General features: G+C 48.4%; 1 protein-coding gene and 1 long non-coding RNA gene across 2 annotated transcripts in view; both read left to right on the forward strand.

The window, feature by feature from the left end:
- Nucleotides 1-11,292, forward strand: part of Srd5a1 (steroid 5 alpha-reductase 1) — a 48,718-nt gene extending 37,426 nt beyond the window's left edge. Inside the window, exons 4-5 of the mRNA XM_042261349.2 lie at nt 2,280-2,430; nt 10,769-11,292. Of these exons, the coding sequence (XP_042117283.2) occupies nt 2,280-2,430; nt 10,769-10,835 (218 nt within the window). The 3' untranslated portion in view covers nt 10,836-11,292. The remainder of the gene's footprint in view (nt 1-2,279; nt 2,431-10,768) is intronic.
- An 8,284-nt stretch (nt 11,293-19,576) lies between these two features.
- On the forward strand, nt 19,577-26,025 carry LOC143268623 (uncharacterized). Its single transcript, XR_013044661.1, has 3 exons — nt 19,577-20,138; nt 21,795-21,880; nt 25,897-26,025. It is a non-coding gene; the product is annotated as an uncharacterized LOC143268623 (long non-coding RNA).
- Nucleotides 26,026-26,276: the final 251 nt, after the last annotated feature.

Here is a 26,276-nt window from a genome sequence, read left to right on the forward strand (position 1 = left end):
TGGAGGAGATTTGGAGCAAGGAGTCTGTCTCAACTGTTAACCAGACCCTCTTAATTTCATAAACCTCTCCATTTTGGTTGAGTTGCAACGGTTCCAGTAACCACGGTAATTTGGCTTCTAGAAGTAAATTAACTTGTGTCTTTAGATCTTGCGGCCTGCCCCCTGAACTCCCCAGTAGGCAGTAATGGCCACCCAGGGGAGCTGGTTTTTCATCACCCTTCTTTGGCTCCCTACTCCCCGGTTACACCTCGCAGTGGCCCCAAACGCAGGCCCCAAAGGGAAACTTCCCACTCTCTTCCCTGCCCGCCACTTGTGCCCTATATGACGGAACGAAGGAAAGAAGTGAACAGGAAGGAAAGGACGCAACTGCTCCTCGGTCTGGTGGAGGAGAAGCTGTGTTACAGATTTGTGGGAGAGCACAGTCGGAGGCAGGGACACCTGGGAGAGTCCAGAGGGGGCATGAGCAGGCTGAGCTGGGCCATGCGGGGAGGGGGGAGGGGAAGCAAGAGGGGGGAGTGCAGGGGTACCAGGTGCAGCAGCCTGGTGGTCAGGAGGTACCGGAAGGACAGGAAACCAAGATGGCTGGATTCTATAGGGAAGGCCAGCCCAGCCCCTGGGCTTAGAGAGTTCAGGGCAGGGGGTGGGGAATACAATCCAGAAGGACCTATGACAGGCAGAGGCTGAGGGATGCTGGAAGAACCTGGGGGCCAAGTCCACTTTGATAAGTTAAATAGGCACCTCAGCCATTTGTACCCGGTTTGAAACTTAAAAGTTACAAACTCCCATTTGTAAGTAGATGGTGAGCTCTTGGATTCTTACAGACCCTTCTTGGGTCCCCCTCCCCACAACAAAGGTTTGTCTGTACTGTCTGAGTCTTTCATCCCTTGTCTGTCTGTCCTCACTGACCTGGGGTCCCCTGCTCCTTCTTCTCCCATTCCTGTCTCCAGCCCCTCAGCTCCTCCCCTGAGTGCTCTGGGTGGGTCCTCTTCCCCTGAGTGCCCTGGATGGGTCCTCCTCCCCTGAGTGCTCTGGATGGGTCCTCCTCCCCTGAGTGCTCTGGATGGGTCCTCTTCCCCTCAGTGCTCTGGATGGGTCCTCTTCCCCTCAGTGCTCTGGATGGGTCCTCTTCCCCTGAGCACCTCATATCCACCCCCAGCTGACTTAACTTTGCCTGAATTTTAATTTCTTTCCTTTCTCCAAAATCTTCTTTTCTCACCGTCCTGCAGGTGGGCTCCCCAGAAACCTTGGTGCCCCATGGAGAGTTTCTCCAGACAGAACCGCTGGTCTCCCCGAGTGGGGCAGTGGAGTGGCCTCTGAGCCGTTGGTTGGGGGACACATCTTCCTTTTCTCTTGGGAAGACTCTTTCTCACCACTCCTTATAGCCACTGCCCCACAGATCCCTAACTCCGAGATACTTTCTGGCATGTTTCCTCAAAATCTTCCTACTATAGCACAGCCTGGCTGAGGTTTCTGATGACTACCACTGGCCAGAGGGTAATTTTGCATGTACAAATGGACCTTACATTTGCTGGCCTTACATCAACACACCAGAATGTCATCTAAAGTCTGTCCTTCATTCAGGCCTCTCTCTCTCCCTGCCCCAGCCAGGATCTCCGCTCATCCTCCTCTGCCTCTCGGGTTCTCCTCCACAAAACCCTCCTGGCAGTCTCCCAGACCTGGCCCCCTCCAAAAACCACCGTCTCTCCTAATGTATGCTGCTTTCCAAAGTCAGCTACTAAAATTTACTACAGGAAAGGGTTGTTTCCAAATCCCACTGGCAGAGGACAGCAGTGGCCTGGAGTGACCTTCTTAGCAAAACCTGTCCCAACCAGACTCCGGGCTGGCTGGGATCAGCTCCTATCTTTTGTGACCTCTGCCTCCTGCTCTGATACCTTCCCTGCCAAGCCTTCCCGATTCTTCTTCTTTCTGCTGCCCACTCCTTCGCCTGGTGCCCAGCCCAAACCGGGATCCACCATTCCCTCCATACGGTTGTCTGGCTCAGAGCCTGACTCCAGCGCTGTTGCGTGGAAAGCTCACCTCCGCCTGCCCCCACCCTACCCCACCCCCACCCCCACCCTGCATATATCCTGTGTGGGAAGTCAAAGTTTGCACATTTCTGTCCTCTAAGTAAAGGCCTACGTTGTCATTAGTCCCTGGTCCCTGGTCTGTCATTCCGTCTCATTAACCTTCCTGTTAACTTTCTGCAAAGGGCTTTTCCCAACTATCGAGTGTATGCTCTGCACGCAGTCACCTTTCTGCCTTTCTCTCTTTCCATCTAGGAGGCCTGTTTGAGTACGTATCTGCAGCCAACTACTTGGGGGAGATCATGGAGTGGTGTGGCTTTGCGCTGGCCAGCTGGTCCCTCCAGGCCACAGTGTTCGCTGTGTTCACATTCAGCACGTTGTTCACCAGGGCGAGGCAGCATCACCAGTAAGTTTTAAAAAACACGTCTTTGCCTTCTCAGTTTGCTCTCGGACGTCAGCATAACCGTTTCCAGGCTAGACTTTCATAATGCCGATCCCGCTGCTTCAAGGACAGGGCCGAAGGAGCAGGCCCTGCCGCTTTGGGGGTCCCCCCTTGTGCTGGCAGGTCGGTGTCTTCACGTGAAGAGGGAGTGACAGAGGTCGATCGGAACCAGGGATTGTGCCTTTGTCACTGTTCTGTCGCAACACTTAGGAAAAGAAAGTGTTTCACTGGGAACTGGCGTACAGTTTCGGAGGCTTAGACCATGATCATACTGGTTGAGAGTATGAGGCATGCAGGCAGCCGCAGGAGAAGCAGCGGAGAGCCACATCCTGAGCAGTAGTGGAGGGGTGGGGGTGGGGTGGCTGGACTTGGCATGGGCTCTTGAAACCTCAAAGCCCACCCCCACTTCCTCTAACAAGGACACACCTCCTAATCCTTTCAAACACTGCTGTTCCCTGGTGACTGAGCATTCAGGTATTTGAGCCTATGGGACGAAATCATTCTTATTCAAAATAACCACCACAACCTGAAAACCCCCAGAGCTGCTGAGAAAGACAGAGAGGTATAAAGGAACAAGGGCAGGGGACAAAGGTTTATAGAAAAGGCTTACAATATCAAGTGGCAAAAAAAAAAAAAAAAAAAAAAAAGAGGGAACTGCTCACTGGGCCCATGCCTTTAATCCCAGCACTCTGGAGGCAGAGACAGGCAGATCTCTGTGAGTTCGAGGCCACCCTTTTCTACAGAGCAAGATCCAGGATGGGCACCAAAACTACATGGAGAAACCCTGTCTCAAAAAAAACAAAAACAAAAACAAAAAAAAAAAAGGGAACTGCTCGTTGTCTATGGGGTTGCCAGGTCCATTGACCTAGCTGCAGAGAGGAAAACTAGCAGCTTTGTCCTGCTGGGATGGGAGAAACCTGGGTTGTAAGCCTGTTAAATGGATTCTGGCTGAGTATTTTATAGGGCTTTCCCTTTCTCCTAGTGATAGTTCAGATACCTGCCCCCCCCCCTACGCCTTCCTCCGTCTCACCTCACAGTGTGTTCTGGGGACAAGTAGTCATGTTCACTTTCCTAGTCTACTTACGTCCCTCTGACTCTCCTGCATTGCCCCATCTCAGAGATCCACACCTACTTCTGCCAGGGCAATGACTGCTGTAGCAGCTTCATGCTAAGAAGGGGCAGAGTCTACCCGGTGGTGCAGGTCTAAAAGAAAGAACTCTTACAGGTGACTCCTGGGGCTGGTCTTTGTGACGTTGATAAAATTCTGGCAGGCAGTGTGTCTTGGGCTCTTTCTGCAGAACCATCTCTAGAAGCCAAGGGCCAGATGGAGTGGAGAGAAGACTGTTGGAGACCACTTTAGTATCACCCAGAGTAGGCCAGCAGTTACCCAAAATGTCCCCACATCCAAGGCTGGTCTTGAGAGTGATGAACCCCAGATCTACTTTCAAGCATGCTGGTAGCTTTAGGAGTGGCTAGAACCACAGGGAGAAATGCCTCGGCGAGAGAGGAGAAGTTTAACCACTATTCAGTTATTAGGTTAAAATAGTAGTGGACCTGTCTCTCAATGTTGAATTGAGCCCAGTTGTCCAGGGAGTATGATCCCCTAAAACTCCAAAGAAAGCATGCCAGTCACAGCCATACCCCAAGCTGTCCCTTCCTGCTGGGTGTTTAGGATCAAACCTGTGGCCAGAACCAGCCTCTTCTACCTTTTCGTATCAAGGCCACTTAAGGGTCTGGTTCTCGAGGATGACTTGGCTTCAGAGGAGCCTCTATCCCCTTTTCCTTTTATCGCTTATTCCATCTATATGAAATCAAAGGCCCTCCTTCGCTGTGGCTTCACTCGGAAGCATGGAGGGGATGTCTCCTCTGGGTTGATCCTCCTCTTTGTAGACCCGACACTGGTTAGAGCTTCCTGGGTGGGGTCTCCAGGTAACTCCCCACAGTTTCAGGATGTTCTGAGAGGTGCCTCATGGTCCCCGGGACCCACTTGACCTTGGAGGATGAGGGGAGAAATAGCGCCCTTTCAGTCTCAGCGCGGTTGTTGAACTCCCGGAAGATCAATAACCAGTTTGATATTCCCAGCTACTGTGTAACATTAGATAAAACCTGGGCACTTTAGATAAAACCAAACACTTCAATAAATTTTGATTTCTTGAGCCAGGCCTTGTCATTGTTATGAAGTGTGGACTCCATTGATTTGAGCAGAGGTTTGACGTCAGTGTGGTGAACTTTGACCTTTTGCATGCATATCGTGCCATCCTAGTAGGTGACTAGTGCTGTGATAAAACACTGTGACCACAGCAGCTTGGCAAGGAACTCTTGGAACCAGTTTGCCTGCCTAAAGTGAGCTGGGGGCGAGGAGATGGAGAGATCTTGGGTCAGAGTCACCTCTTCACGGCTTGAGTTCCCTTGTCCACCTGAACGGCGATGTCCTCCAGTCTGTGAGCAGGGAGCAGATAGCCCCATCTAGTCTGCCCCCAGGAGGAGTCATCCACAGGATTTCCACACCTCACCCATGGCTCAGTGCTCTGTCATCCCCCAGTTTCCTCCTTTAGTAAACCGCGCCTGCTCTTGGGCTGAGCCAACAGCCACATTTGCTGCGTCTGTTCAGCAGCTGCTCCATTCCACCTCACCGAGGTTCACAAAGCCAGACAGAGCCAGGTTCAGGAGGAGGCAGAGAGACGCCCACTCATTAGCCCGTTCACCCACCAGATGAGCTAGGGAACCAAGATCTAGCTGCCTCATTTTGCGACCCATCCACCTACCAACTCTGAAACAATCCTTGTCATCCTAATTCCAAGAGGGAAGAACCAGGGCGCAGTTACAACCAGATCACAGCAAAACAAAAGCCCAACAGTATACATAGCTCATTACCCAGTATCTGGGATTCACTCACAATCTCCTGGGCTCTAAAGGGCTCAGACAGCTCTGCCTCACTGACTCCGCTCTCCACAACACCCATAGTTCATCCCATTGACTGAGGCCAGCTTTGCTATGCAGCTGCTGCTGTCCTTGGTGGTCACCTACAGTCCTGAGGCTTCCTGCAGCCTTATGCCACCAACAGTAGCACCATGTGGGAGACTTCCACACTACCGATGTCAGCCACCAGCATGACTTTCAGCTTTGCCCTCCGTGGGGCCATAGCTTCTGTGTTCGGACACACTCACAGAAGATTCACCGCAATGACACTGGTCTCTTATTAACCACAGGTCACTGGGATTCTGTGCCATTGGAGCCCAGATACCTACTGTCCTTACTCCCAGTGGAGGTGTGGGCTCACCTGGGTTTCCACCACGCTCATCATGGTTGGGGTAGCCCCTTGCTTAAAGGGCACCCTTGGAATACCCAGTGGGTCACAGTCACTTTGGATGCTTCTCAATTTTCAGTCAGTAATACAACTGTCTTCTGAAATCCTGGACAGGAGACCCCAAGATATGGGGGTAACAGGTGTCTGGGGGAATTGTTGCATTCATTCCCTGGCATGAATAAAGAATTGAACTGGGAAAGACAGAAGACCGTGCCATGGAGATTTACATTCGGGATGGGAGAAGTCTAAGGCTGGAAGTCTGTTAAATGAGCACTGGTTTGGTTGTTTGGGCATTTTATAAGGTCACTGGGTCTCCCTGCTTACCCTGTGGGTCCTCTCTAGATCCCTGCCCCCACTTCAGGAAGCTGACTTTCACATCCCTGGTCTGCCCGTGGCCCACTAACTCTCCTTTAGTGAGAAACAGGGTTACTGTGGTGACTGGACTCTACTGGAGGGCAGAAAGTTCCGGTCCCAGGCCCTGTGCACAGTCACAGGTGTGAATGCACGAGACGAGGTTGTATTGGCACTTGGTATGCCAAAGCCGCTAGCGTGGGGATGCTCGTCACAGGTGCATACCCAGAGGAGAACATCACGTGGAGTTAGAGAGAGAGAGGTCGGACAGCCTGGGCCACCAGGAGCTGGCGGGTGAGGTCCTTCAGCAGGAGCGTGTCTCTCACAACTATGGTTCAGGCTTGCCAGGGAGGGTCTCATGCTACTGAGTTCTGCTGCTTTGTCAACACCTACGTGACACATCAGACTGACACATTTTAAGTTGACTGAGCCTTCAGGAAGTAAAGGCAGTTGAGTTTGACCTTTGGAGACCCGAGAGTTCTCTGATGGATGACCTGGAATAAGAGTGCACGGGAACAGCATCCACTAAGTATGCGTGACCAGGTTTTATAGCACACTGGGAGCCAGGCTGCACTGCCGCGCGGGCTCTGGACCTGGCCGCCCGGAGTCCTATTGCTCCTGGTGCCTCTCCTCCGTTTTCAGCCCCAGGCTCCCTGTGCAGAGGGACCGTGGCCTACTATGGCTGTCATGTCATCCAGGCATGTTGCCATCCTTTACATCTGCAATGTCCGATAGGAAAGCTGAATGGTGGCTTGTCTCTAATGAGACACATGAGCATTCATACTTCCGAACACTGGATCGGGGGAGACTGAGCAAGATGTGGTCGAGTCCATTGTGGAGCATTTTTCTCTAACAAAACAGGGACCAAGGAAGTCCCTCTCAACATTTGAATACGAAGCACACAGAAATGGGAAATAAATAATCCTGTTTTCCGAATGAAAGCCTTGCTAGTGAAAATCCCAAGGCATTCTTTGTGTTGCCAGGGAAATCAGGGTCCCTTCCTTGGGTTCTCGGTCTCATCAGTAAGACATTTAAAAGCGACATCGGGCGGAGGCTGGAAGACAGCTTCATTAGGACTTGAGAGAAAACAACAGGGTAGACAAGCTGGACGTCTTGGCGCTGCTTGTGGGGCGGGGAGGAGAGGGAGGAGAGGAAGAGAGACCAGCACTGGGAGTCAGCAGCCATGCGGGCAGCTTCCAGGGCAGCAGGCAGCTGCGCTAGGAGAGGAGGGCAGCACCAGAGAAAGAGCGAGAACGCGCAAGGTGCCCAGGACAACAGGCTCAGGCTTCGGCCAGCAACGAAAAGAAAGAAAAGAAGAAGGAGGAAGTTACACTTTTGAACTCTGAAGAGTGGGCACACTTAGAGCTGCGCAATGGTAGTGTAAGCAGCCGCACGGAGGACGGGGTTTCTCTGAGGGGAAAGTAGATTGTCTCATTAAGGGTTCATTATCCCTCCTGTCTCTTTAACTTCCTGAGGGTCCCTTGGCCAAGTGACTAACAGGCCCGGCTGGATGAACTTTTAATGAAGGAGTCAATAGTATGAACTGTTCTACTCATTGGAGTGGATCAGAATGTAAGGCTCCACCCAAGGCCAGCCGTAGATTCCACTCCTTTGACTGGGAGCATTTCCCTTTCTTAATGGGCCTCAAGAGAGCCCTGATGACCTCAGGGGCATCTAAAACCACCGTGACATTTTCCCCCTTAAAAAGAAGGAGCTTAAAATCGCTTAGAAAATGGGCCAAAGTTGGGGGGTGCATACAAGCATGTCCACCAGGAGAGAATCGGCATCCCAGCTGGAGTTTCTGTCCCACGCAACTCATTTGGTTCCAGGCAGGGCACTCCTCTAAGAAGAGCGCAGAAACCAGAGCGCCCCCTTCTGGCCTGAGAACTGAAGACGTTGCTCTGCTTAGCCAGTTCCTGTCTCAGGCCTTCATCATTTGCAGAGGGATTTCTGAGCTGAAAGTACTTTTGCCATTGGTTGTTTAAGTGGATGTCGGTGGGGGGTGATTCTAAATCCTAAAGAGTAATTCCATTCTGTGAAGGCGTTTTCAGAAATCACTGCCCTTACAAGCTGAGGACTGCTATCCCTTTGTGTGATCTTGTTATGTTACCTTGGCTGGTCTGGAACTAAACATCTCATTGCATCTGCCTCTCAAGTAGCCAAGAGTACAAGCACGTACTAACAGGGCTAGCTTATTTATTTTTTAAATAGCCCAGTAAGCCCAACAACTAAACCGTCAGATAAATCACTCAGAAGAAAGCACTTCCAAGATTAGTTCCCAGCTTTGTCTTCATGGCAGACTATCAAAATAGTATTGCCTGTCAGTGAAATTGTAATAACAGCATGGAAATTTCAGTTTCTAAATGCTCGTATTGAAGGGCAAGCCCCAGGCCTTTAGCTGCTGAAGCTGGCTAATAAGTGTACCCTTTTGAGAGTAAAAACGTAAAGAAATGTAAGGGGAGATTGCCTTCTCCAGGAGCCTGAGCAGCCATACGTACTTAGCAAAGCACTGAGTGCATGAAAGATCACAACTGTCCACGAAGCATCAGACTAGATACAGACATGTGCTTGTTCATGCAAAACACTCGAGCCTGAAGATCAGCCATAGAGGAAACTTACTGAAATTTGAGAGAGATTAAAATATTGTAATGTTTAACCTATTTATTAAGTTCTATATCCCACCCCAGTGTGTCCTCAGGGCATAGTGATGGAATTTTCACAGTAGTGATTTAGAAAAAGGAAGACAAGAAAGAATGTGTTTGTGGAATGCTGACTATTCCCACTGCCTCTCCAGCCCCAAGGCTCAAAAACATGATCTGTGGAGTCTTGGCCAGTTGCTCAGCCCTTCAGGACATGAAGGCCCGCCGCAGAGAAGCTGAGGCCTTAGGTGTGTTTGGAAGTCATACAAACAATAGCTGGAAAGCAGGTTCAAGACTGACTGGCATAAACTGTGCATGAGGGGGTGGGCAGTTAGCTTTCCTGCAGAGGTGTGTTGGGTCATGAGCTCAGTCAGCAATGATAAGACCACTGGAAAGCAGGAGTCAGGCCTGATCTCGGTCATTCAGGTGACAGCATCAGTTCTAGGGATGGAAAACAAGAAAAAACTAATGACTTTTTAAAACTATCTATACATATATGCAGACGAGGTGGATTTGTGGTTTTGGTATTGTAATCAGAAAGTCTTCTTGAATCATTTAACCAGCAAATGTCCTGCCTGTGTAACAGTTTTTCAAACTGTTAAACAAATATCACGTTTACGTCAGAGGCCTTCGACTTCCTAGTGGCCGGAGTTGTACATTCCGCCCGCCCCCCATCCCCCGTGTCCCCGTCCGTCGTCTCCCTCCCCCCTCCCCGCCCCCTGCCCGGCAGTGTGCCAGATCACACAACCAGTGTGCACTCTCTCCTTTACTGACCTGCGCTTTTCTGGTTGCTCGGCCCTTGCCCTCCTGAGACCACTGTCCTCTTCAGTAGGCAGAAGAATCAATCTCTTTATCAGTGTGGGGCATCCTGCACCGGTACCCCCAGGAAGGGCCTCTCAGGGAGGAGCTATGCTGAGCGTCAGAGCCCCCAGCAGGCTTGCGTCCACGGTCACATTGTGAAGTGGGTTCCTTTTTCCCACCGGTGACTGCTCACAACCTGTGGGAAAGGCCCCCGTCACTGGGTCTCACGCTGGAGAGGTGACAGGGGACGCAGAGGCCCTGGCAAGCTTCTCGTCATCTCTCCCATTGCGTAGACGGCGTGTGACCGTGACTGTGGCAGAGGGCCCCACGGGTTATCATTTCTGCGCTAGTAGACGACAGCGAGACTCACCCAACGACAGCAGTACATCGCCGCCTCCCTCTCTGTCCATTGTCTCTGTCCATTGTCCTGTCTTTCTGCTACACTAGCAAATAATTGTTTTCCTTTGTCATCAGTAATCTGCTTTTTGTACCTTTTTTTTTTTTTAACTGACTATTTCTAAATCCTATAAAGGAAAAAAAAAAAGATTTTTTGGAGATGAGGTCTCAGGCGCAGTCGCTCAAGCTGGCCACCCTCCGACCCAGCCTCTCAAGTGGCTGCAGCCAGAGGCATGCGGCACAATCGGCTCCTCCGTTTCAGTCCTCACTCTGCCTGTTCAGCCGTCGGCCTCCCCAGCTGGCTGCCGGGGTTGGTGCACTGGAAATTCCAGTGAAGAGCTGAATTGTGGACGTTACCAATTGTATTTTTAGGACATGTCAGCACCCTTTCCAAAAGGAAAGATGAATTACCCAGGTCACTTCTGAGACGTAAAATTATTCATAAATGACAAAGTCCTTAGTGCTAAAAAAAAATAATTAAAAAAAAAAACGAACAAAAAACTTAGGGCTGACAAGGCAAGGCTCGGGCTTTTGCCACCAAACCTGAGGATCTGAGTTCAGTCCCTGGTACCTACATGGTAGAAAGAGAACCAGTCCCCAGAGAGTTGTCTTCTGATTACAGTGTGTGTGTGTGTGTGTGTGTGTGTGTGTGTGTGTGTGTGTGTGTGTGTGTGCATGCACAAAATTTTTAAATGTTTAAAAAAAAACCTAGGTATTTCTTGCATAATCAATTTCGTTACCATCTTCGAAGATGCTTAAATGACAAAATGGATTGGTTTTTAAACCCCCCTTTTTTTTCTCATTTTAGGTGGTACCATGAGAAGTTTGAAGATTACCCCAAATCAAGGAAAATACTAATTCCCTTTGTGCTTTAGCGTGCTGCCAGTGGCGCTGACTTGGAAGAGCTCCTTCCTGGGGACATCTCTCAGGCACTTAGACGTGAATGTTTCCCCTAATTCTTCTGCAGCTCCTTTGTTTTCAAGAAGGGCTGGAGGGGTTTGTATCCCCTGGTAAGGGAGTAAGCCAATCATGAACTCATCCGCCGTGTGCTGTCAGGTGCTCTGCTGTCTCACAGGTCAGGAATGGGGAGCACTGGGTCACTGCAGCTCAGCTGTCTTTGGCTTCAAACATGCCTCTTTGGGGTTCTGGTTTTGTTTGTTTGTGTGTTTAGATTATTTTTGTTTTGGGTTTTGTTTTGTTTTGTTGCTTTTTTCCAGACAGGGTTTCACTCTGTAGCCCTGGCTGTTCTGGAACTCGCTCTGTAAACAAGGCTGGCCTCCAACTCACGGAGATGCACCTGAGTGCTGGGATTAAAGGCTTGCACCACCACCACCCGTTGTGTGTACATTTTTGAGACAAGGTCTCACAGTGAGGACCAGGCTAGCCCTGAACTCAGAGAGTTATGTGAGGTCTCTGGCATAAAGGTGTGTTTGCCTCCAGCTCTCCATTGCCACCAAACCTGGCAGTGCCTCGGGGTTCTGTGTGGCAAAAGTGTAAGAAGAAACTACTGATTCCCACCACCTCAGACAACCAACCCTGCAAGAAATGCACCCAGGCCAGCAGGAGTCTCCCGCCTCCTCCATGGATGTTCTGCCTGTTCAGCCCGGCTAGAGAGGCCTGGCGGTGTGGGAGAGATCACAGTCTGCTGTACTTCACTGCAGCTGCTGTCCGAGGAGGGAACTTGAGCCCTACGATCCAGCGGCTGGGAACAGGTGTCTTTCACTTGTTCCCACTCAGCTCTCCAGGTGAAATGCTCCTATAAACCCGCGGTATCCCCAGGAGAGGTGGGACTGTAGAGTGTCCACTCACTCACTGGCCCTGCCTTTGCCCTCCCTTTGGGCTAGGCAGAACTAGAATTCTTTAAGACACTTTAAAAAAAATACCTTTTTTATTATTATAAGACAAAAATCTCAAAAGAATTTCTTATTTTGAATGCACCTAAAGACCAATCATGGCACATGCCTGAAATCCCAGCACTAGGGAGGCTGAAGGGGAAAGATGGTAAGCTCGGGGCTAGCCTGGACTGTGTAGGGAGACCCTGTTTGGGAAAACAAAACAAAACAAAACCTAAATAAAAACCCAGTACTAATCGGCTAGCACTCCGAAGAAGTGGCTACAGGGATAAAAGACACCGCCCACCCAGGCACCATCATGGAAGAGAGGTCTCCAGACAGGACACTAACTCCACTGTGGCTCTTTGCAGTCTGAGGGCCATTGGTGAAGAGCCATCCACCCACCACTGCCCCGGGCAATGCACTCACGTCTGCCCCCTTGTCACCATGGGAAGTGAGGGGACACTGGGCTCTCTGATCCCACTAAAGGTGCTGCATTAGGACCTCCTAGCACACCTGATGTCACCCACAGTGCCCGCCGCCGCCGCTGCCGCCGCCCACCTTCCCTGTCCCCACCTCCCGCCTGCCTTCCCTGTGTCCGTCCAAGCTGGCCTTCCTCAGCTCTTTTGTTCTCTTATGCAAAGTATTCTCTGTGCATCTAGTTTGCAGAGTGTCTAGAATTGACACAGAAAACCTAAGCACCGAACATTGTTCCTCTCCTCTCAAAACCTCAGATCGAGGCCTGCCTGGGGTGTTCTGGAAGGTTTGCATGGAAGGAGGTACTCAGCTGAGATCCTGGGGATGTTGGCTGTGAACTTGACCTCCGTCGGAGGGCGTGATGCTAGAATGGAACCCAGGACTCTGGGCTGCTAGGCAGATGCCCTGTCACTGAGCCACATATTACCCCTGTGATGCACCTTTGTTTATGAAGGACCAAGCTGCCCACAGGCTTGATGCTTGTTCCACCTACACGCTGAGTGAGAGATTAGAAGACACTGTCCTAACTTTACACTCTACTTCATCTCTTAAAAAGTTAACTTACTTGTGTGAACTGTGATTTGTAGCCATAAGGTTTCTTGGGTTCCCGCCGGGCCCTCGCGGTCCCTCGGCTGCTTATAAAATAATCATTCAGAGGCTTAATATTAATTATCAATTGTATGGCCTATGGAAGGCTTCTTGCTAGCTAGCTTGTTGTAACCTAACCCATTTCTCTTAATCTATAAGTTGCCACGTGGCCATGGCATTACTGGTCTGCTGGCATCTTGCTGTTCCTTAGGCAGTGGCTGGTGTTTCTCTCTCTCCTTTCTCCCCTCTGTATATCTGCTTAGATTTCCACCCACCTCTAAGCTGTCTTGCCATAGGTCAATGCAGCTTTATTTATCAACCACTCAGAGCAACACATACTCACAGCACACAGAAAGACATCCCACAGCAGCGATTTTTAAGGAAATAAATTAATAAAACTGTAGTTTTCAATCCAGTTGTATTGTTTGTCTTGGCAGCTGGTTGGGACCATCACCTGTTTTGCATTCAGCCCTGGAAGGTCACCTCTTTCCCAGTGTTGGGTGGTCCACTAATACCCTCTTGAAGTTGCTATAACTCATAGGACCCTCTTATGGTTTTAATGAAGGTTATTTTAAATACTCAAATGAAGATCTGCCCCGGTCTGTTTTTAACTGGGATGAAATGAAGCTATGGATGTTTGTGGCTTCACCATGCCAAGCTATGCTGCTAAATTATCTCATGAAGTCCTGCTTTTCCCGTTGCCACCCTCATGATTTCCAGTTTGGCAACATCTGAAGGCCTTGATTTTTTGTCATTGGCTGCTCATGTCAGGGAGTCATTGAAGACATTGAAGATTCTCTGGATCCCCATGCCATCTGGACACAAATGGCTTTTGAGTATTCTTTTATTTCCTTCTGTGATTTTTGGTCTTTTCTGCCTTAGCCCACAGGCTGTTTCCTTTTCTCATGTTAAACATCATTTACTTCGTGGGCCGGCAAGATGGTTCAATGAGCAAAGGCATTTTGCTGCACAGACCTGGCCACCCGAGTTCAATACCATGTAGAGATGAAAGAAGAATCTGCTCCAACTCTGTCCTCTGGCACACCTCGCCACACACCGTGGCATGTGCATGCCAAACCCCCCCCCCAAGTAATAAGTCGAAATAATTTGCTTATTTTGAGACTTTTCAGATATACTTCATACAGAAAAGAAATGAGAAAGATTTTTCCAGCAGGTGTAGAAAAGATGGGTGATTAGAACACATTGCATTGATGCTCTAAATTATTTTGTTTAAAAAAGGAGTGTATGGTTGTTTTGCCTGCATGTGTATCTACAGCTCACGTATATGTAGTACCCATAGAGAATAGAGGGCATCGGATCACCTGGGACTGGAGTTAGAGATGTTATGAGCCACCACGTGGGCTGGGACTCAAACCCTGGTGCTTGGAGGAGCAGCCGGTGCTCCAACCCCTGGCCATCACTCCTGCTCCAATGTTTATCTTTCTTATTCTGATCTAAGCTTGTTTTGAGTTTGACTTTACCTTGCTTTTCTGACTTGGGGGTGGGTATTTTGTTCCACTCACAGCTGCTTGGGAACAAAATCTGCACTGGTTTACTTCCTTAGCTAGCTCGTGTTAAGGGTTTGAAGCTGCGTGCAGCCTATAAACAAGACCCTCTTTCCTTCATTGTAGCAATATTCCTGTGGGGCAGGAAAGTTGGGTCAGCAGAGGACCCCAGTTCAGTCTCCGGCACCCATATCAGACAGCTCATGACCACCTATAACTCCAGCTCCAGGGGAGCCAATACTATCTTCCAGCCTCCATAGACACCTGTGCATGCATGTACATGCCCCCACACACATGTGCACACACACTTAACATAAAAATCTTTACAAACAAATGTTTATATAATTATGCTAAATAATCTCTAATTTTACTTTTTAGATTATTTCTGATCCAGAGATTTTTTTAGGATAATATGTTTAGAAGGATACTTGGGGCTGGAGAGATGGCTCAGTGGCACTAACTGCTATTTCAGAGGACCTCAGTTCGATTCCCAGCACCCACATGGCAGCTCACAGCTGTCTGTGACTCCAGTTTCATAGCAAAAAACCACCAATGCACATAAAATGGAAATAAATTAATTAATAAAAAAGGATACTTTTTTACTTTTCATCAATTTGGAGTGTGTTGTTTTATTTTGTTTTGAGACAAAATTGTACTATGTATCCCAAGCTTCCCTCAAACTCCATCCTCCTGCCTCCAGCCTCCCAACTGTTGAAATTATAGGTATGTGCCGCCACGCCCCACTCATTTAGATTTTTACACAAAAGGATTTTTATCCTTTATTGCATGTGTGGATAGAGATTAGTTTCTGCATATTTTCCTTGTAGATCTTGTGTTTTCTTGATAACCTGAAGAAAGTTCACTTTTTATAACAATAACAAGACCACATCTTAAAGTGTATCCTATTTGCTTCTGTTACTGTTGTTAATTCAAACATGACTGTTTCTTTGTAACTGATTATCTCCCATGTTTAATTCTCCTTGTATTTCTGATGATCGTCTTTCTTCATGTGAGGCTGTGTCTTTGTAAACCCCACTTGAATGTGTACCTCTTACCAACTTAAAAATCCTCCTCAGTGGACTGCTTCCTGACTTAAAGTCTGCTTTGGTAAGACCATGACCACACTGTTTTCCTGGCAGACACACACATCTTATATTCATTGGCCATTTTTTAAACTTGCCTTTCAGTTTTTAACTGGTCCTCATTTTAGTCCTCTTTAACAAGTAGATTTTACAAATAATAAATTAGTTCACATTCTCTTACTAATCACCACACTGAAATATTTCTCTAATCACTTTTAAAGATTTTTTAGTATTTTATGTATATGGGTGTTTTGTACAAATGTATGTCTGTGTACCGTGTGTGAGCAGAGCCCTGTGTGTCTGTACTGTGTGTGAGCAGAGCCCTGCGTGTCTGTACTGTGTGTGAGCAGAGCCCTGTGTGTCTGTACTGTGTGTGTGAGCAGAGCCCTGTGTGTCTGTACCGTGTGTGAGCAGAGCCCTGTGTGTCTGTACTGTGTGTGAGCAGAGCCCTGCGTGTCTGTACTGTGTGTGAGCAGAGCCCTGTGTGTCTGTACTGTGTGTGTGAGCAGAGCCCTGCGTGTCTGTACTGTGTGTGAGCAGAGCCCTGTGTGTCTGTGACTGTGTGTGAGCAGAGCCCTGTGTGTCTGTGACTGTGTGTGAGCAGAGCCCTGTGTGTCTGTACTGTGTGTGAGCAGAGCCCTGTGTGTCTGTACTGTGTGTGAACAGAGCCCTGTGTGTCTGTGACTGTGTGTGAGCAGAGCCCTGTGTGTCTGTACTGTGTGTGAGCAGAGCCCTGCGTGTCTGTACTGTGTGTGAGCAGAGCCCTGTGTGTCTGTACTGTGTGTGAGCAGAGCCCTGCATGTCTGTACCGTGTGTGTGAGCAGAGCCCTGCGTGTCTGTGACTGTGTGTGAGCAGAGCCCTGCGTGTCTGTACTGTGTGTGAGCAGAGCCCTGTGTGTCTGTACTGTATGTGAGCAGAGCCCTGTGTGTCTGTACTGTGTGTGAGCAGAGCCCTGCGTGTCTGTGACTGTGTGTGAGCAGAGCCTTGTGTGTCTGTACTGTGTGTGAGCAGAGCCCTGCGTGTCTGTGACTGTGTGTGAGCAGAGCCCTGTGTGTCTGTACTGTGTGTGAGCAGAGCCCTGTGTGTCTGTGACTGTGTGTGAGCAGAGCCCTGTGTGTCTCTACTGTGTGTGAGCAGAGCCCTGTGTGTCTGTACTGTGTGTGAGCAGAGCCCTGTGTGTCTGTGACTGTGTGTGAGCAGAGCCCTGTGTGTCTGTACTGTGTGTGAGCAGAGCCCTGTGTGTCTGTGACTGTGTGTGAGCAGAGCCTTGTGTGTCTGTACTGTGTGTGAGCAGAGCCCTGCGTGTCTGTACTGTGTGTGAGCAGAGCCCTGCGTGTCTGTACTGTGTGTGAGCAGAGCCCTGTGTGTTTGTGTTGCCGTGAGTGAGCAGAGCCCACGATGGCCAGAAATGGGGCTAGTCCCTGGAACTGGAGTTCCAGCTGGTTGTGAGCTGCCGTGTACATACTGTGGATCAGACCCGGGTCCTCTGGAAGAGGAGTTTGTGTTCTTAACCACTGAGCCATCCCTCCAGCCCTCTTTTTAAAATTATTTTTACAAATCCTTTCTCTTGCTATCTATAATGATTTGGAAAAGAGACTTCCTTTAAAAAAAATAATAATAATACTGAGACTGGCCTCTTGATTTTAGAAGTGCCTTCCACCGTGTCCAGGCACAGAGGTCAATCTCAGCATGTGCTCTTACCACATTTGCTGACGTTAAAATCCTGTACCAGGACTTGGGGTGTTTGCCCTTCAGCACCTGCAGATGAGGAGCCATCCAGATGTGTGCTCTGCGGCATGGCAGGTCCTGAACTCCAGGGCACAGCCCAGTGAGGTCCCAGATGGTGACAGACAATACATGACCGTGTCACCCGCATTCCTGTCTCTTACAAAGAAACTTAAAGCCTAGGAATCAGCTGTCTGTGAGTTCTCAAGGAGAAACAACTAGGCTGCCATCCTCAGGCTGGAGTGCTGGGAGGCTGAGGGAGATCTCTTTGAGTTCCAGCCAGCCTGAGCTACGTGGTTCCATACCAGCCCAGGCTACAGCATGAGACCCTGTCTGGAAAGAAAAGTTGATGTGTTGGTTTTTTTTTTTTTTTGGGGGGGGGGGGTCATGGTTCATATGGCTAGGTACCTTCTACCTCACTTTGCAGGACAGCCTGGGTGAGGGGTGATGGTCCCCCAAGACCACTTCTACTCTGCTTTGCTTTTTTTTTTTTTTTAATGAGCTGTGACACAAAGTCCCCATGTGCTTTAGAAAGAGGATGATTCTAGAGAAGAGGTGACTCAAGGTCAAGAGGACAAGTTACATGAAAGACTTGAGGAGATGGAGCATCAGCCACGGGTCACCTGTGGGACATGGACCCCTGGACACTCGCCACTGTAACAATAGACAGTGGACTTCCATTTCAAACCAGCTGTCGAATAAAGATTTTGTGCAAAGAACCACCAAATCTCAATGATAATTTAAACTTGTATTTTCCTTGTGTTTCTGTGTGGTGTGAGCATTGCTGTGCATGGGAATGTGGGTAAGCACATGCCACAGCACACGTGTGGGAGTCAGGACAACCTCAGCACACGCCACAGCGCATGTGTGGGAGTCAGGGCAACCTCAGCACACGCCACAGCACATGCATGGAAGTCAGGGCAACCTCAGCACACGCCACAGCGCACGTGTGGGAGTCAGGGCAACCTCAGCACACGCCACAGCGCACGTGTGGGAGTCAGGACAACCTCAGCACACACCACAGCGCACGCGTGGGAGTCAGGACAACCTCAGCACACGCCACAGCACATGTGTGGGAGTCAGGACAACCTCAGTACACGCCACAGCACACGTGTGGGAGTCAGGACAACCTCAGCACACGCCACAGCGCACGCGTGGGAGTCAGGACAACCTCAGCACACGCCACAGCGCATGTGTGGAAGTCAGGACAACCTCAGCACACGCCACAGCACATGTGTGGGAGTCAGGACAACCTCAGCACACGCCACAGCGCACGCGTGGGAGTCAGGACAACCTCAGCACACGCCACAGCACATGTGTGGGAGTCAGGACAACCTCAGTACACGCCACAGCACACACCACAGCACACGCCACAGTGCATGCATGGAAGTCAGGGCAACCTCAGCACACACTACAGCGCACGTGTGGGAGTCAGGGCAACCTCAGCACACGCCACAGCGCATGTGTGGAAGTCAGGGCAACCTCAGCACACGCCACAGCGCATGTGTGGGAGTCAGGACAACCTCAGCACACGCCACAGCGCATGTGTGGGAGTCAGGGCAACCTCAGCACATGCCACAGCACACGTGTGGGAGTCAGGACAACCTCAGCACACGCCACAGCACATGTGTGGGAGTCAGGGCAACCTCAGCACACGCCACAGCGCATGTGTGGGAGTCAGGACAACCTCAGTACACGCCACAGCACACGCATGGAAGTCAGGGCAACCTTGGGAGTCCGTCCTCGCCTCCCACCTTGTTCAGACTGGACACTTACTGCTCTTTCCCATTGTGTAGAGTTTCTGGTGCCCCAAGTGGGTCTGTCCATCCATCCTCAATCAGCCAACGAAACGCCAAATTAAAAGTGGAAAGCAGAAAGGGATTCATTCAGTGTGGCCACGCTGGGAAGAGGGACAAGGATCCAGAGAACCCCCCAACCCCGAAGTCCGTCTCTGGGGTCCCGAAGAGAAACCAAAGTTTAAATGAAGAGCTAAGGCTGTGCACGTCCAAGCAGTCCCGTCGTTGTCTGGGTTTCATTCCTCTTGTGAGGTTGTCTGACAAGCTGTTAGAACCGCCTGCATCAGGAGCTGGAGAGACGGCTCGGCTGTTAGCAGCACTGTGTTGCTTTTGGAGGAGGATCCAGGTTCAGTTCCGGCTCCCGAACTGCACCCAACAACAGTCTATAACTCCCGTTCCAGGAGGTCCACCGCCCTCTTCTGGCCGCTGCGGGCACTGCATGCAGACAGCTCGCACACATACATACGTTTTCACATACGTTTCACATCCAGCAGGTCACTCCACCCCTCTGGTTCCATCTCTAGACCTCCTTCCTTGCTAGAGGACCCAAAGTCCATATTTCTCTAAACAAAAACATGGTTTGGCCTATCACGGCAATACCCCAGTCCTGGGTACCAACTTCTTAGTCAGGGTTTCTATTGCTGTGAAGAGACACCATGACCATGGCAACTCTTATAAAGGAAAACATTTAGTTGGGGTGGCTCACTTACAGTTCACTTACCATTATCATCATGGTGGACATGGTAGCGTGCAGGCAGACATGGTGCTGGAGAGGTAACTAAGAGCTGTACATCTTGCAGGCAATAGGAAACGGTCTGAAAGCCACACTGAGGGAAGCTTGAGCAAAAGAGACCTCAAAACTCACTCCCATAGTGACACACTTCCTCCAACAAGGCCATACTTCCTAATAGTGCCAGCCTCTATGAGCTTATGGGGGTCAATGATATTCAGACCACCACACCAGGTATGGTAACTCATACCTGTAATCCCACCATGTGAGAAGCTGAGGCAGATGGGTCTGAAGTTTAAGATAGCCTGGGCTACCCACTGATCTCCAAGACGTCCTGTAATACAGAGTGAAATTTTAAAGCAGCAGCATCCTCGGCAGGAAATACGGAATAGCCAGGGTCAGGGAAGGGCTGACCTCAGATACGATGCTGACGGGATGGATGGTGAGTTCATCAGATAAACTCACATTTACTGTTCTCCTGGAGATGTGTGGAACCGCTCTGAAGTGTCCGGCGTTTCCTGGAGAACTTGTCACAGAAGAGATGGCACCAGCTTCAGATGCCATTTAACGGAGCTTCAGTGGCCGTAAGCCGTCTGTGGACTGGCCTCTGCCTCTCACAGACAGCACAGACCTGTCCTTCTGCCAATGCAACAGACAGACAAACTGCCCTTGTCCTAAAGGGAATAAGAGACAGTTTTCTTCCTGGAGCCATTTTGAGGGACCATGACCCAGGTACATAGATTTAGTTTACCCCAAATTCCATGTCCCAGTGTGGAAGCAGATTCACGAAAGTTTATAGTTTTGCAGGACAGAGAAAATCATAAAAAGACAAGTTTAAAGCACATTGGTGGTTACATCAGAGAGGCGGTTACAGCAAGATGGCGGGGGGGGGGGGGGGGAGGGGAGCTTTGCTGTAGGCCTAGGATGTTATCCGATGACATTCTCAAGCCTTTGGGTTGGCGGACGGAAGCCAGTGGCCTGCTAAGTTAACAGATTTCAAAAGGGTTTTATCTACTAGTCACGGGATGTTAGTTCTGATATTAGGGGTGTGCAAGGAATGGTTGTTCAGGAGGCTAAAACTGCCTGAAGATAATAAAATTAGCCTTTGGACCTGCAACATTTTAACCTTTCCACATTATTGTAGTTTTAATTGGTCAATCACTCTTAATACGCAAATACAGTTTATTTCTGGCAACTCTCACTCAGAACTTTGTCCCCCTGTTGGCCAAGCATCACCTTCCAGCATGCAAAGGCCACATATTATTCATTAAATGTTACAACATCCTTCCCATCTATGAAGCTCATTCTAGGATCTAGCGTAGGTGAGGTTGAGTGCTTGGCAGGACAGCGATCTTTAGGAGAGAGGAAGAGCTGGTAAGGACCATAAAGAAAGAAACGGGAGGTGGAGACAGGTGGCTCTCTGAGAGTTTGAGGCCAGCCTGGTCTACACAGTGGCCTTCGGTATAGCCAACCCAGGCTACATTGGGGGAGCTTCTCTCAAAAAAAAAAAAAGAAAGGAAGGAAGGAAGGGAGGGAGGGAGGGAGGGAGGGAAAGAGGAGGGAGGGAAGGAAGGAAGGAAGGAAGGAAGGAAGGAAGGAAGGAAGGAAGGAAGGAAGGAAGGAAGGAAGGGAGGGAGAGAGGGAGAGAGGGAGAGAGGGATGGAGGGAGGGAGGGAGGGAGGGAGGGAGGGAGGGAGGGAAGAAAGGAAAGAAGAAAGGAAGGGAGGGAGGGAGGGAGGGAGGGAGGGAGGAAAGGAAGGAAGGAAGGAAGGAAGGAAGGAAGGAAGGAAGGAAGGAAGGAAGGAAGGAAGGAAGGAAGGAAGGAAGGAGCAAGGAAAGGAAAAACTGAATCATGCCAAAGCTATCAGCCATCATGACTGGTATCTTGACTCTTTTTATTTTGTGCTCTGTGTCTGACATAAATTAAGATTTATATATGACAGACAATAGAACTATTAGACCTAAAATCAAATAATTGAGAACACAGTTTGACCTAGTCGAGTGAGGGTAACAGATGAAGGAACTATGTATTTTAAATAACCAATTTTACATCTAAAAACCTAGATTGACTCTATGTATACTCTCGCTACATTTACAGTTATGTGTACTTCATGAATGATCTCCATATCCATGATATCATATACTCCATGACATCTAAATGGTTAAAACGGGACTCTAGAAGAAGTAAGTCATGGTTTCATTCTTTTTTTTATTAGCAAAATAAAAATATTGTTTAATGTTTTAACCTTATCTGAAAGCATTATAGGATATCATAGACATTAATTTAATTAAGAAACATTAGTACTTAAGATAGAAAACATCATGAATGCTGTTATTAGAGATTAAATTTTTCTTGTATAATTTGGATGAGAGTTAACTCAAATCTTGGATTATCTCTAACTAGAGTAAATGAAGTTAAAGTGTAATTTAAAGACTAGGTTTTTTGTTTTATCCAAATTATGCTGAATAATGAAAAATTATATAAATATATATGATTTATATATATATAGACAGTGAAAACACTTGATTCCTTTAAACATGAAAACTAGTTTTAAATAGTGCAGAGGTTTGGGGCAAGCAAACAGTTATTAAAAAACATAATAAGAAGAAAGGACATAATATCTTCAATTATAAGTTCATTAAAACGAAGGTTAGCATTATTTTATCACAGAAATATACCAAGTAGAATATCAACTATTATAAACAATTTTTATAAACCTTGTGGTGATATTGTGTTCCCCAATATATTGTGCACCCTAATAAACATATCTAGGGCCAGAGAACAGAACAGCCACTAGATATAGAGGCCAGAAAATGGTGGCACATACACATTTAATCCTAGCATTCCAGAGGCAGAGATTCATCTCGATCTCTGTGAGTTCAAAGCCACACTGGAAACAGCCAGGCAGGGTGACACATGCCTTTAATCCCAGGAAGTGATGGCAGGAAGCAGAAAGGTATATAAAGCGTGAGGACCAGGGACTTTTAAGCTTTTAGGCTTTTGAACAGCAGTTCAGCTGAGATCCATTTGGATGAGGACTCAGAGGCTTCCAGTCTGAGGAAACAGGATCGGCTGAGAAGTTGGCGAGGTGAGGTAGCTGTGGTCTATTCTGTCTCTGATCTTTCAGCGTTCACCCCAATACCTGGCTCTGGGTTTGTTTTTATTAGTGAGACCTTTTAAGATTCACGCTACATCTAATCACTAAAGTATTTAAGAAACATAAAGTGTTGGATGTGGTGGCACATACTTTTAATCCCAGCATTTAGGATGCAGAGGCAGGTGCATCTCTGAGTTTGAGGTCACCCTAGTCTACAGAGCTAGTTCCAGGACAGCTGGGGCTATATAGAAAAACCCTGTCTCAAGAATAAACAAACAAAAAAGAATTAAAAAGTGAGAGGAATGTTTAACTACTCAGTGTACTCTATCATCGGTGGTATTGAAGGTATCGCCCAGCACTTTTGAAGTCCTTGTGAACGGCCTGGACTCTCAGATAATGTGAGAAAGTTCACCCGGTTGAGCTTCCTAGTCTAGGAATGAGTTACAGGTACCTAGATACAGTCTCAATCTTTTCATCAGAATGGAGTCTTTGATTATGTTCTCTTTTTTTTCTTTTAGTTGATAAAATCTTCTAGTTTTCTTTATCCTTTGAAAAGACTCTGTAACTAATTTAGAATTTTAATTACCATACTTAAAAGTCCTTTTCAATACATAAAGCCATCTGGTGTACCAGATGGCTGTTTATCTCCAAACACTTTCTCCTTTTTGGAAACCTTGTTGCCCATACCTATCCTGCTATTCTTTCTGAACACTTGCCTGTCTGGCTAGGGAATTTGTGTGTTGGGTCAGTTTTATGTGCTGCCTTTGGGATCGGCTTTCTCAGCTCTTACCCTGAGACCATCTTCTCCCCCTGGTTATCCTGCACATTTATGCAAATGTGAGGGATCCATGACACTTGGTGACTAACCCTTCATATGTGTCTTCCCAGGTGAGCCAATGCCGTTCCTTCTGACATAGGAATGGGATATATTTATTGGGTTTCTCTATGAGGCCACTCTGGATTGTAGGGTGTTCCCCCTGACAGCCACACCTTTGGGTGGGAGGAAACAAGTGCCTCCTGTCTTCAGTCTTTATTGCTAGGTGTTCATAAAACTTCTAAGCGGAGTCTCAGCAGGGTCACAGGAAAAGCTGCAGAGAAAGGCAGGATTATGAATTGTGAGGAGTGTCAGGACACAAGGGCCACATGATAGTAAGTTAGAGCATTTCAAAGACAAACAAAACAGAAACCAAAGTGCCTTCATAGTTCCAAAAGCAAGCAGAATCCAAAATGCCTTTAGATTTCTGAAAGCAAGCAAACAAAACAAAACAAAACAAAACATCTAGATGGAAATGCTTCCAAAACAAACTAAATACCTTAAATTTAGTACTTTGAAAGCAGATCAAAAAGGTATCTATCAAATTACCCCAAATTCCATGTTCTCATGTGGAAACAGTTTCCGAGGCTCAGGCACCTGCCACATAGTTTCACACTGCTCCTCCCTGGCCTCAGCAGTCGCAGACTCCACCACCCTGCTGCCACCCAGTTACTGCCAGCACGCTCCTCAGAGGGTCAGCACATGCAGATTATTGCAGTGTTGAGAGTCACCTCAGGTAATGAAGGCATGGGCACTGTGGAAGCTCTAAAAATGCCGAGGTGCCCACATGTTCAACAATAATATATGCACTGTAGGCAGGGTGTTTGGATCCTTGTAGATTGCATCACAACAACATACTCCATTCTGTATACCCAGATACTTTGGATGTCACCCACTTACAACAAATATGCTCTGCTGCCAGGTGGTCCTGGCTCACTGATTCTCGGTGTGGAGCCCACAGACACCTTTGTTCTATTATTTCATGGCATAAGAGTGCTGTTCTTCTTGTGGAGTTAGAACGACATTCATCTGCATATATGTGAAAGATGTATTACCACAGCTCACTGGTCCTACAGTGGCCCCCAAGACCCTACACTCTGGCATCACAGTCTGTGTGATGCTCTCATGGTAGGTGATGGGGAACGCGATTATGGTAGTCACAACCACCGCCACCTTGCCGGGAGATGGTCCCTAAGCAAAAGGGCTGTCACTGTGTTTCCCTAGGGAAGGGTCTGGGAGGAGCTTAGGGTTCCTCAGTAGGCGCTGAGAAAAGAATGAGACCCTTACACCTGCGATCGGGGAGCTGAGAGCTTCCAACAATCAGCTGAGCCTGTGGCAAGACCAGAGTCTGGAGTCCGAGACTGGAACACGGCAGGACTCTGTGCAGCAGACGTAACTGAACCCTGCCTAGAGCCTTGGCTCTCCCAACAATGAGTTTTCATAACTCTGGTAACAACTGCAATATAATAACAACTATAGCAGCTAGCTTTGTTTGCAAAGAATTGACCAAGGACAGGAACCTTCAATACAAATATTTGTGTGCTGGGACAAGCTAGTGTCCTAGTTAGGGTTACTATTGCTGTGTTGAAATGCCATGAGCCAAAGCAACTTGGGGAGGAAAGTGTTCACTTGGCTTACATTTCCACATCACTGTTTATCAAACGAAGTCAAGGCAGGACAAGAACTCAAACAGGGCAGGAACCTGGAGGCAGGAGCTGATGCAGAGGCCATGGAGGGGCACTGCTTACCGGCTTGCTTCCCATAGCTTGCTCAGCCTGCTTTCTTATGGAACCAGGACTACCAACCCAGTGATGGTCCCACCCACAATGGGCTGGGCCCCTCCGCTCCCCATCATTAATTAAGAAAATACCCTACAGGCTTGCCTATAAACCCATTCTGACTTAGGCATTTTCTCAATTAAGGCTCCCTCCTCTCCAATGACTCTAGCTTGTGTCAAATTGAAGTGAAACTGGCCAGCACAGCCAGCGTCCCAAGGAACCTGAACAGAGCATTTTAAGACCAAGTCCGGTCTGTTCTAACCCCAGCACTGGTAGGAACGGACCAGGTTGTTGCCCTAGCTGCCTTCGATAACTTCAAAGCCTGACTTATAAGAAGAAATGAATGGAACTTCTAAGTCAGCAAAAGAGTTTTTCTGAACTTCCAGAACCTTCTCTGCAGTGACATAATCTGATTAACGCCATCAATCAACCAGACCAGTTTAAAAACTGGAAGGCAGACCACTCGTCCCAGTTTTATCTTCCTAATGTCGCTCTCCTCTTTTCTCTCAGGAAAATGGGTCTGAAGAGTCCTATTGGTACCACTGCTGAGTGGTGGAATTGCAGGATAATTTTTCAAAAATGCCTGTCTTTTACTCAGAAGAACCTTATCTCTGTCGAATAAAAATACAGATGAAATAACACTGCTCCCACTTCAATGCCTGGTCCTCCCAACACAGTTTTTACATAAAATGACTACGTATCTACGGGAGAAATATAAATATCCCTCGGCATTTAGCAGTCTGTCTGTATGTCTGTTGGCAAATGGACAGGTGTCTGCCTGTAGAGCCAGGCACGAAGACAGCGGCCCCCTCCTGAATTCTGGAAGGAGTTTCCACCGGCTGATCTGGATGGGCTGACCGGAGAGTGGAAGGAGACTGTGCCCAGAGAGC

Source organism: Peromyscus maniculatus, chromosome 15 (genome assembly GCF_049852395.1).
Source record: "Peromyscus maniculatus bairdii isolate BWxNUB_F1_BW_parent chromosome 15, HU_Pman_BW_mat_3.1, whole genome shotgun sequence".
In the NCBI taxonomy this organism is placed as follows: domain Eukaryota; kingdom Metazoa; phylum Chordata; class Mammalia; order Rodentia; family Cricetidae; genus Peromyscus; species Peromyscus maniculatus.